Source organism: Muntiacus reevesi, chromosome 20 (assembly GCF_963930625.1).
Source record: "Muntiacus reevesi chromosome 20, mMunRee1.1, whole genome shotgun sequence".
Classification (NCBI taxonomy): domain Eukaryota; kingdom Metazoa; phylum Chordata; class Mammalia; order Artiodactyla; family Cervidae; genus Muntiacus; species Muntiacus reevesi.
The window spans coordinates 18,496,964-18,509,302 of record NC_089268.1 but is presented as its reverse complement, the minus strand read 5'-3'; the positions used below and the strand labels follow the sequence as shown (position 1 = coordinate 18,509,302).

Here is a 12,339-nt window from a genome sequence, read left to right as displayed (position 1 = left end):
AGTACGTGGTCAGCCAGCAGAGAATAATCAGCTGGCATCAGAAAGCAACACAGGATCAGAGGAATGAGATGGCCTCGCCTCCTCTGAGCCCACATTCTCAACTGCTCCTTGAGAGAATTGGTGGTTGAGTGGTTAGGACTCCACTTTTTCACTGCCATAGCCCGGGTTCAATTCTTTGACTTGGGAATTAAAATCCAAAAGCTGAGCAGCATGACCTCCCCAAAAAAAGTTTCCAACTGCTCCACAAACCAGAGACCAGAACCAGTGTCTTCCAGGTATCCGTGCCCTAGCACCCCCACGCCAGACTCCGAGAAGGCACACGGTTCCTTCTGATGTGTTGGGGGAGGAAGGAGGTACATCATTATGGACAACGGTAGGGAGTGAGCCTCAGAAGCAGGTTGTAAAAAAGGCTTCTTTATTGAGAGCAGCGAGTGTAAAAAAAAAAAAAAAAAAAAAACCCAAAACAAACAAACAACAACAACAATAAAGGTGTGAGGCAGGGGGGGCCACCGTCCTGTCTCCTCCAGGACCAACCCCCATCTTCCATGCCCTCCCACCCCGCGCTGCAATTACATACAAAAGCCGCCCATGGTGCATACAAAAAAGGGCGGGTTATATAGTGTCAAAAGCTCCTGAAAACTCCTTCATCTGCCAGGCACTTAGGATGAGGAAAGGAGAGAAGGTGGGGGAGGAGACGCGGGGCTGGGTTGGGGCTGGGTCAGAGTCCACGCGTCCATGGGGGAGGACTCACTGGCCGTGTCCTCCACAATCCAAGTGCAGACCCCAAAGTGGGCCCTGGGGAGCCAGAACCACCCAGGACTTGAGTATATTAAGGAACTCCCTTGAAGCCAGCTCACCCGCAGCCCAGTACCACACACCCCCGCCCCGCCGGCATGAAGTTGGCAGGTGGGTGGCAGAACTGGACCTGGACAAGGGAAGGAGACCCAGGCCAGAAATTGGGGTTACCTGAGGCACCCACACTGTCCCTGATGGGGGTACGGGTGGCAGAGAAAGCTGCCCAGACCAAGGCCCCAGCTACCCAGTCTGGGTCCGAATCAGCCTCTCCGAAGAGCTGAAGGTGGGGAAGAGGAAGAAAGCCCAGGCCCTGCCAGTCCTCAGCAGTGCCTGGGGTGCCAGGGCGGGGCCCCTGGGGCCCAGGAAGACCGGGATCTAGCCCCTCATGCTGCGGGCACCCCCCAGGAAGTCCTCCCCTGCCCACGCCATCCTGAGGCACAGCCTGCCTGGGCTCCCTCCTCACGGCTTGCTGTCAGCGGGGCTGTCTCCCAGGGTGTTGGCGATCTCGCTGAAGGAGGGCCGATCCTTGGGGCTGAGGGCCCAGCACCGCTGCATCAGCCGGTAGAGCTTGGAAGGGCAGCCCTCAGGCTGCGGGAGTCTGGCCTTCCCAGCCTGCAAGTCTGCAGAAAGATGGGAAGAGGGGTAGTCAAAATATTTAACCACCTGTCCAACACTCGGTGGGCTTTCCAGGTGGTTCAAGGGTCAAGAATCCACCTGCCAATGTAGGGAGACACAGGTTTGACCCTTGGGTTGGGAAGATCCCCTGGAGTAGGAAATGGCAACCCGCTCCAGCATTCTTGCCTAGGAAAATTCCATGGACAGAGAAGCCTGGCGGGCTACAGTCCATGGGGTCCCAAAGAGGGGGATGTGACTGAGCATGCATGCATGCCAACACCCTGCAGAGCCTGCAGTTCCCAAAGGCGGCCACGAGAGGGAGACTCAGGGGCACTGGACAGTGCGGGTGAGAAAAGATTCAAGCAGTTCTTGGCAAGTATCTTGCAACTGAAGGGAAGGGCCTCCCTGGTGCCAGTTCCCACTGACGGGCGGGGGCAGGGTCCACGCTGGGCAAGAAGCAGCCAGTGCATGGGGGCTGAAGTCGGGTCAATGGGCAGGCATCAGAGTGGCTAGAGTGACGACGACAGGGACAAGGGCTATTTACCAAGTGGTATGAATGTGTGTTGGAAATCTCACAAGGGGAATGGTCACATTCATACACCTGCAGACACCAGCCCTGAGGGGAGGCAGGCTGAACTGGTCCCAGGACCCCGAGTAAGCTCTCCACCTAGAGAACACGGTGAACTGTTCCCTGGAAATACAGCTGCCTACCCGCCAGCACCTCGTCGTCTGCCTGCCCGCCGTGGGGCATCTCCCCGTGGGTGAACACTTCCCACATCAGCACGCCGAAAGCCCAGACATCGGACTTGGTGGAGAAGTCACCCTCCAGGATGGCCTCGGGGGGCATCCAGCGCAGGGGCACCCAGGCCTGGCGGAAGTGGTAGTACTCACTGCGGGACAGAAGGACACAGAGGCAGTGGGGTGGGGAGAAGGCCAGAGTCTGGGACCTCAGCCTCACCCCAAGGGTCTGGGTCTCACACCCGGGCTGGAGCCCAAATTTCCTGTATCAAGGCATTCTGGGAAATTGGAAACATTTTTGTTTAGCAAGGGGTAGGGGCATACACACACCAGATGAAATCTAGAGGCATCCGTCTGGGGTCTGATGGTTAAAAAATTCCCTTAAGAATCAGACTTTGCTGAAATATCAGTATTTTTAAAAAGTTTCTAATCATACATACTTTATTAGTTTAAAAGTGTGAAAAATGCATGTGTTAAGTGGAAAGAAATTTTAAGGAGCTTTACTGGTGATAAACCAACCATGACTAAAGTAACAGCCAGACGAACCGTGGTGAGTCAGAGCTGGGATGACTCGGGGTGTGGGGGGTTCCCGGAGGCAGTGTGTAGCGTGTATTCCAGAGTGATCTCTGGCTGTGGGTGCTGAGCTTTAAGTCTTAGGCTTAAAAACAATAATGACTGAATTCAGGAAGTAACAGAGGGAACCCTATGAATAGTTAAATTATATAGAAACTGTTATAAACTTTGACCAGTTATTCTTTTTAAAGATGCATAATTTTTTATCACTAGAGAAAAGCGTAAGGTCAGGGAGCTGAGGTCTACTGGCTGGGGTGCCTTGCAGGCTTGGGAGAGGGTGGGAGGGGTCTGGGCCCCCTCCCCCAGGCCCTCCAGCTTTGGACTGAGCCCCTCCCCCGGCCCAGCTGTGTCTGCCCTCTGGCCCTCGCCAGCCCCCCGCAACGCCCCCTACCTGTTGTACACGTCCTTGCTGAGCCCCAGGGCCGACACCTTCACCTGTCTCTGAGCGCTGACCAGGCAGTTGCGAGCGGCCAGGTCCTTGTGCACAAAGCGGTTGTTGGACAGGTGCTCCATGCCCAGGGCCACCTGGGTGCACAGGGCCACCTGGGAGGAGACAGGGGCCGTCAGAGCAGCCCAGCGCCGGGGGCTTCGGGGGCTGCCCTTGACACAGCCCCTGGTGAGGTCTCAGAGCCGCTAATGCGATGCTTACGAAGCCCCAGAGCAGAGGCCCGATAGCCTGTTTCCTTCTCATAAAAGGACCTGCCTCCCGGATCCTTGGAAGAACTGAATTTAATGAAATGAAGTGCTCCCCCCACGCACAGCAGGTGCTAGACTACGTGTGAGTGGCAGACGGGGCGGCAAGAACACACGGTAACCAGCTGCTGAATGGAAAAAAAATATAATACTAAAAAACAATCATATATGTGTATAAAATTTGTGTATTAGTGAAAGTACACACACCCACATACATACACCGACTGGTTGCCTCTGAGAAGGGGGACGGCAGGCTGGAAAGAGAAAGTAGGGAAACTCCGTTTCTATTTTTTGCTGTGAGCTACATATAGAAAAGTTCACTAAATATATGTCTACTTTCATGAATAATTATAACGCGCACACTCAGGTAACAGTCATCAAGTTAAAACAAAAAACAAAAATCAACAATGCTAGGCAACCCGCCCCCCCCCCCCGAAAATACTCACTGACTCCTTCCGCATCGCGAATTCTCCCCTCTTCTCAAGAGGTAATCACCATCCTTCTGAGATAATAATTTCTTGGCTGTTCCTCATAGTTTTACCACTTACACATATGTTCCTCAACAATACAATTCAGTTTTGCCTGTTTTAGAATCAGATAAAGCTGGAAGCACACAAAAATGTGTATCTTTTTTGTGCCTTGATTCTTTCACTTAACACTGGGAGAGTCACCCTTTTTTGGGCTATCATTGTACTGAGTTGTTTTTCATCATAAATATAACTTATTTGTTCTTTTTTTTAAAGTCTATTTTTAAAATATCTATTTGTTTATTTGGCTGCATTGGGTCTTAGTTGCCACACATGGGACCTTTAGGTGCAGCATACAAACTCTTAGCTGCAGCATACAAACTCTTAGCTGCAGCATGTGGGATCTAGTTCCCCCACCAGGGATCAAACCCTGGCCCCCTACATTAGGAGCTCAGAGTCTCAGCCTCTGGAGCACCAGGAAAGTCCCCATAATTTATTCTTTCTAGGGCCAGAGGACATTTGTGTTTACACCCCCACCTCCCATACAAATTTTGGCTATTGAGAACAGTGCTGCTATGAATGCTCTTATGAGTGTATACACGCATGAGTTTCTCTAAGATACCTTACATGGGGACTGTCAGTAGCTTCAGCATTATAAAATAATGCACAATTACTTTCCAAAGTGTAGAAATAAATAGAATGTAAGAGTTGGGGAGATTTTTTGCTGCTACCTTTTTAAAACGTTTGAGCCATGTCCATTGTAGTATATATAATACATTACTTGCTGTGCTGTGTTTAGTTACTTAGTCACTTTAGCGGTATCCAACTCTGCGACCCTCTGGATTGCAGCCTGCCACGCTCCTCTGTCCATTCTAGACAAGAATACTAGAGTGGGTTGCCATTCTCCAGGGGATCTTCCCAATCTGCGGGATCAAACCCACATCTCCTGTGTCTCCTGCACTGCAGGCAGATTCTTTACCCACTGAGCCATTGGGGAAGCCCATAATATAACATACTAAATGCAATAATAATTAAGATATATTAATATTTTTAAAATATACATCAATGCACTGAATGCATATTAATTGAGCATCTACTGAATGTCATACAACGGAGTGCTGATGGAATAGAACAGGGATGGCAAGACTGGGCTCCTGGTGAGAAGGCAGACTAGTAGGTAAGAACTGGACCTGCAGAAGGGTGCCATCACCTAGGGGGAAGGAAAGCCACGCCAAACAAAGGTAACATCAGAGCGCCAGGGAGTGCTTGTAAAGACCAACGGCCCCTTCACCTCTGTCACCTCATCTAAACCTTGGGAGCAACACTGAGGGACACAGAGAACACGTAGCATCTCCCTGCATATAAAAACAAGGCAACGGAAATGCAAAGAGGTCCCCGTGGCAGGTAATTTACTGGCCAGCGGTGTGTCTCTTCCAGCACAGACACACTCTGCTCATCCATAAGGGAGTAGCCACCCATCACATATGTGATCACAAAAAGACGAGGAGAAGAACGTGGCCGGGGAATTCCCTGGCAGTCCAGAGGTTAGAACTCCACACTTCTACCGCAGCGGGGCACGGGTTCGATCCCTGGTAGGGGAACTACAATCCTACATGCCGTGCAATCCAGCCATAAGAAAAACAGAGAACATGGCCAATGACCAGCATCATCAGTGATCAAGAAAATACTAATTAAGACCCAACAAGGTATCATTTGCCATATATCTGATTGTAAAAGGTCAAAAGTCAGCCTCCAGCTTATCTCCAATGGTTCAGAAAAATGCATAAATAATATACCTAGAGAATAATAAAGCAAACTAGGCAAAATAAACAAGTGAATCTGGATAAAGGGTCTGCAGAAGTTCCTTGAACCTTATTATAGTCTTTTAAGTTTGAAATGTCAAAATGAAGTTTCACCAAACACACACACACAGAGGCCACATAAAAAATAATACAGAAACAAAAGCAGCCTGTGTGTGGACCAATGAGAGTGTGTCACAGATTAACCAAGGCGGTCTATGGCCATACCAGGGCTTCTTGGGGGGTTCAGCTAAGGAATCTGCCTGCAATACAGGAGCAGCAGGAGACACAGGTTTGACCCCTGGGTCAGGAAGATGCCCGGAAGGAGGAAATGGCAACCCACTCCAGTATTCTTGCCTAGAAAATCCCATGGACAGAGGATTTTCTGTCCATGCGATTTTCTGTCTACCAGGCTAAATGGACAGTCCATGGTGTGGGCTACAGTCCATGGGTTGGGCTACAGTCCATGAGGTCTCAAAGAGTCGGACACGACTAACACAACTGAATAGGCACGCATACACAGCCATACCACCCTGGACGCACCTGATATTGTCTGATTATGTTTAGTGTGATTCTTTGTCCCTGAAGTTCAAAAGGGAGCAAAAGTGAATGTGAGTGGTCGAGGGGCTGCTCCCACCTTACCCCTGCTCCCTGTGAGTCAGGCTCCTCAGCTTTGCCCCTAGTCCGGGATGATGCCAAGGCCTGGCCCTCCTGGGTCACCTCATCGGGCAGGGGGCCCAGGAACGGCGGTCTGCCATCAGTGAGGCAAGTGGGGGTGCTGCCTGTGGACTGGCCCCTCGGCATCCCAGGCTGACCCTGAGCAGCTTCACTGGCCTGGCTCTCAGGGTCACTGCGGGGCAGAGAGAGGATCCAAGTCTGGACACACGGGCAGCAGAGTCACTCTAAAAGCAGATCTCGGTCTGAGATCCCTGCAGGCTTCGCTGCCTCCACTAGACGTTTGCTAACTGTGGTCACAACCTATTAGTAGGTCACAAAACCCACTTAGTGAATCTTCGTCAGCATTTTTTGGGGGGGAATTGAAAATATCAAAGAGCATCACACTCAGTAAGAGTCAATATCATTCATGGAAACTTCTTCATATATATACATGTCTGTGTTGCATTGTGATGTGAAAAAAAAAAAAAAGAATTTTTTTTTTTTTGCTACTGTGGGTCTCAGTCAAAAAATGTTTAAAAAAACAACAGGGACATGCCTAGTGGTGCAGTGGCTAAGACTCTGTGCTCCCAATGCAGGGGACTCAGGTTTGATCCCTGGTCAGGGAACTAGATCCAATATGCTGGAACAAAGAGTCCATGTGTCACAACTAGCAACTAAAAATAACACATGCCACACCTGAAGATCACATGTGCTGCAGCTAGGACTCAGTCCAATCAAATAAACAAACATTTTAACAAACAAACAAAAACGATCTATACCTCAGCTGTCCAAAACAGCAGCTCCCAACTACTTAAGTTAATAAAAGCTTGAGAACGTAAAAATTCAGTTCCTCAGTCTCTCTAGCCACATCCTAAGTGCTCAATAACCCCACAGGGGCTGGCGCTTTCTGCACTGGATAGCAGAGGTATGGAACGTTTCCACCACCAAGGGAAGTTCTATTAGGCAGTGCTGACCCGAACCACCACCAGCCTGGACACACTAAAGATCCAATATATCGACTGACACTGCACGTGCAGACGGGCTGAACTCGGTCCACAAGCACGAAAGCTCATCTTCCTGGTGCATCTTCTTTATCAAAAGGGAAGCCACAGGACTTCACTGGTGGTCCAGGGGCTAGGACTCCACACTCCCAAGGCAGGGCGCCTGAGTTCAATCCCTGGCCAGGGAACTAGATCCCACATGCCACAACTAAGAGTTTGCAGGCCACAAGCAGAGATCCCACATGCTGTGTGCCACTACTAACAGCAGGTGCCGACAAATGAAAATAATAATAATTTTTGTTTAAGGTGAAGCCACAAAATCTCTGGAGAGCTTCCAAATGACTGTGTGAGCCAGTGAGGAGAGGTCAGGTCAATGGGTCCACCAGGATGACTGAGCCCTCGCTGGGTACAGGGCCTGGCAGGGTATCTCCAAGGAAAAGCAGAGACCATGTTCCCCCAAGAGCTCCGGCTGCCAAGCTGTCATCCTCAGAAAGCCTCAAGTACCACTGGTGGTAAAGAGGCCTCAGAAACGGACACCCCACTTCAGGCGTCAGAACCCCAGGGCACCGTCCAGCCTTGCCTGGTTGTCGGTAAACAGCAGCAAAGGCTTTTGTCACGAGCTCTCATCAGACTCGCCCTCCTCCTCAGCCTGCCCTCTCTGCTCTGGCTCACAAGCTCCTCAATCTACTGCAAGTCATGGGAGCAGAAGAGAGAGAACTTGGCTCAGCGACTGACTTGCTATCTTTCCAGACAAGCAGTGCTTCTGGAAATACTGGCTAAGCGAGGATAGTAAAAGGGAATTCTGTTAACCCCAGCCAAATAAGTGTTTTCTTATTGCTGGGCGAGCCGCCATCGGATGGCCACGGGATTAATCTTCAAACACTGTTACAAAGACTTGCACTTTGGTAAAGACCAGACCCACCCTTCCTTCCGACTTGTATACCCAGGGGGCTCGCCCGAGTTCTGGCCAAGCCCCTGTGACACTTCCGGGGTCTTCCCAGACAGCCGGGGCTTCCCATCCAGCTTCTGACTGCTTAAAGCAAAAGCGGGCAGCAGGTGTACTAGACTGCTCCTGCCCCGTCATTAGTCTGCAGGTGATCCACGAAGAAATCACAGGTTATTAAAAAAAAAAAAAAGAAATCACAGGTTATAGAGCTCAGGCTTCAAAGCCCTCTTCACCTTATCAACTCTAACAAGCATTACCTACAACCATGCGAATACCTAGGGCCATTGTATGTTCTTTTTAAAAATATTTGATGTATTTATTTAGGGTCTCAGTTGCAGTATACGGGAAATTTAGTTACGGCATGTGAACTCTTAGCTCAATTTCAGCACGTGGGATCGAGTTCCCCGACCAGGGATCAAACCTGGGCCCCCTGCATTGGGAGTGCGGACTCTCAGCCACTGGACCACCAGGAGTCCCCGCACACCTTTGATCTCCTCCACTGCTGACCAGGAATCCTCCCTGGACTCCCACCAGCTCACCCATACCAAACATGGCTCTCTCGTTCCAGCTCTAGCTGACCAAGAAGCAGCCTGCCTACCGCTCCGCCTCCCTTTAAAACCTGATCGTGTTCTCCCTCCGTCCCCCCAGGAAGGACCCTAGAAACATAAAGTGGCACAGCATTAATAATGTAATCACTACATTATTAGCACAAGAAAGCATCTACAAGGTTTAATGTGTCTTTCTTAAGGATTTTCATTTTCACAGAATCCCCCAAAGGAAGTTTTTCAAACTACCAGTCGAAACCCACATGGGACCTTCCCTGCTGGCGCTGGGCTGTGCTTAGTCATTCAGTTGTGTCTGACTCTTTTGCGACTCCATGCACTGTAGCCCCAGCCAGGCCCCTCTGTCCACAGGGATTCTCCAGGCAAGAATACTGGAGTGGGTTGCCATGCCCTCCTCCATGGGATCTTTCCAACCCAGAGATCAAACCCAGGTCTCCCACATTGCAGTTGGATTGTTTACCATCAGATGGTAAAGCCATGAGGGAAGCCCATGAAAACTGGAGTGGGTAGCCTATCCCTTCTCCAGGGGATCTTCCCAACCCAGGGGTCTCCTGCATTGTAGGAGGATTCTTTACCAGCTGAGCTACCTGGGAAGCCCTGCTAGGGCAGTGGATGGGAATCTGCTTGCCAATGCAGAGGACCCAGGTTCCATCCCTGCTTTGGGAAGATTCCACATGCGGTAGAGCAACTAAGCCTATGTACCACAACTACTAAGCCCTGGTGTCAGTTACTGAAGCCTACACACCCTAGAGTCAGCAAGACTCAACCACTGAGCTCGTATGCTGCAACCACTGAAACCGAAGAGCCCAGAGCCTGTGTTCCAGGACAAGAGAGGCCACCACGACAAGAAGCCCATGCACTGCAACTGGAGAGGGGTCCCCACTCTCTGCAACTAAAGAAAGCCTGCGTGCAGCAACAAAGACCCAGCTTAGCCCAAAATAAATAATCTCTTTAAAAGAAAACCTATATAGTTCTCAAAGCCAATTTAGTGTGTTAAAAATAAATACAGGATAAGAAATATTAAGACCATCAAATACAGTGTTGTGAAAGCTTAATTCTAGCTTTAAGTGTCTATGTGTGAGGGAGGGGCATGTGCTGGGCCATGATATAAAACGCATTTCTTATAGGAGACTCTAAGCAAAACCATTTCAAGCCACTGTCCTATCCCAGGGCTCCTTAGACCTTAATTAGCTTAAGAATCAGCTGGAGAGCTTATTTAAAAACTTTAGGTCTTCAGATCCCACTTGCAAAGATTCTGCCCTAAGTCTGAGGTATGATCCAGAAATTTACAGTTTTTCGTCCTTCCCCCACCATTCAATGCAGAACACTGTCCTCAGAGAGTGTGGAAACCAACTTATTGAAGTTTCCCCATCAAGTTCAAGACGCTCGGGCAACAAAGTGTGCAAGAGATCTTCAGCAGAGGTGGTGATGATTTCAGCCAGAGTCCCTCGGGTCACGTGAAGGAAATAACTGACTTCCTGTCCCTTGCCTACGCCCCTGTCTCAGCCACAACAACATACCTAGGCTCCTCTTCTCCCACCACTCACCTACTTCTTATCCTGAAGACTTGAATTTGAATGGCTTTCTTTGTTCACACAGTCTGTCCACCTAAAGGACACAGACACCTTCAAGGTCTCTTACGTCTCTTATGACACTCTTTGTCTCTTGCTGACTTTTCGTATCTTATCTGAAGTCTGTAAAGCATGTGCTGCACTCATTTACCCAAGCTCTCCCCCCAGATCCTTATGCCCAAGGACGTCCCGTGGTCTCAATTTTGGATCCCCAAGGGCCCTGAGCACCGTGACTGGCCCAGTGATGATTCATTGGTTCCCTGCATGCTCTGGTTTGTGAGCTCTGGGGTCCTGACATCCCACCCAGCTGGCGAGAGCCATCCTGTCCTGCAGTTTCCCATCTCCAGCCACTGCAAACTGTCCTGTGGCTTCTCAGAGACGGAGGCAGGGGCATCACGTCAGGAGGCCAGCTCACTGGCCTTGTCTGGGCCTCAGCAAATTCACCTGTGATGGAAAAAGGTCAGCCTGAAGGTCACAGAGCTGCTCCTGCAGAGAGATGGAGGGCAGCCAGGGATCCCCCCACCCCCCTGCCTGATCAACCAGCCACACCTTGCCGCGACCAGGGTCAGCCTCCAGGCCAGGAACAGTCACCCGGAAAGGAGGCCCAGCAGTCTGCCTCCCTGCCCTGAGCTTTGCTTGCTTATGTGGTGACATCACTGTCACCGTGGACACAGGATACCTGGTCACATGGAAGCAGGGAGGGGGAAGGGGAGGGGAGGAGGCGGGGGCAGGGGGAGCTGGTCCGAGGTGGACGGGAGTCGTAGGAAGCGCTCCCTTCTTCACTGTTTCAGCCCAGGTCTGTGTCTCCACGGGGCCCCGGCCAGGGCTCTGTGCCAGAGGCAGGAGGAGAACCGGAAGGAAAGGCTGGGCAGCCCACAGCCCGAGTGAGAGCAAAAGCGTGAAAACCACAGGCGGTGAAACCCTGGCAGCCCGTCCACACCCCCGGGGGATGAGGGAACACACTCAGGGCCGCGCCCAGACCCGCCGCCCCGAGATGCCGGGGCTGCCGGCTGCCCCTTCAGCTCAGCGCCCTCTGCAGGCGTCCTGCTCCAACGGCCCGGGGCCAAGGGCGGCGCTTCACTTAACCCGTCTCAGCCTCGGTGTCTTTACCCACCGCAGGGAAGTGTCGCCGTCCCGGAGGATCGCCGTGATCCCCGAGTGCTCACCCGGGGGCCTGGCCCGCGGGCAGCGCCCGATAAGGGCGCCTGCTAGAGGGCTGCCCGGCTCCCGACTCCCCACTCCACCCCCACCACCCTCACCTTCTGCTTTGTGCTGAGGGGCTGCGACTTCAACTTCTCATCCTTGCTCTTGGAAATCCTCAGGAACTGTTTAAGGTCTCCCTGAGCAAAAAACCCAGCATCTCTGTCAGATCACAGCCCAGGAAGTGTCCCCCCAAAACCCAACTCAGCGGGTGCTCACAGGGTGCCTGGCCGGGAGGAGAGGGTGGAGGACCCCCGACCTGAATGCCCGACCCTCAGCCCAGACCCCCCCCCACCATGGGGAGAGTCCAGTGGCAACTAAAACTTATAGGAAGCGTCTCCTAGAACAGCGGTCCCCAGGCTTTTTGGCACAAGGGACCAGTTTCGTGGAAGACAAGTTTTCCCACAGACTGGGAGGGGATGGTTTCAGATGGATTCAAGCACATTACGTTTATCATGCACTTTCTTTCTACCACGGTTACATCAGCTCCACCTCAGATCATCAAGCATCAGATCCCGGGGGTTGGGGACTGCTGTCCTAGAAGCTCCCGGTCAGAAAGGGAGAAGGACATTCATTGCTGCCCTGGGGGTAGCCCCCAGACGGGCAGGAGAGGACGCCCCTGTCCTGAGAGCGCCAAGAGGAAAACAGCCCCTGACCTGCGGTCTTCACAGACCCCAGACAGGAAAGCCTCGTCCTCCAGACATAACAAAGACAGGACCCT

General features: G+C 51.6%; 1 protein-coding gene across 1 annotated transcript in view; it reads right to left on the bottom strand.

Moving 5' to 3' along the window:
- Positions 1–417: 417 nt before the first annotated feature.
- The window catches only part of PTK7 (protein tyrosine kinase 7 (inactive)), a 63,103-nt gene continuing 51,181 nt past the window's right edge, over positions 418–12,339 (bottom strand). Inside the window, exons 17-20 of the mRNA XM_065913010.1 lie at positions 11,678–11,758; positions 3,113–3,264; positions 2,122–2,300; positions 418–1,415 (exon numbers count right to left, since the gene is read on the bottom strand). Coding sequence (XP_065769082.1) covers positions 1,255–1,415; positions 2,122–2,300; positions 3,113–3,264; positions 11,678–11,758 — 573 coding nt within the window. The 3' untranslated portion in view covers positions 418–1,254. The remainder of the gene's footprint in view (positions 1,416–2,121; positions 2,301–3,112; positions 3,265–11,677; positions 11,759–12,339) is intronic.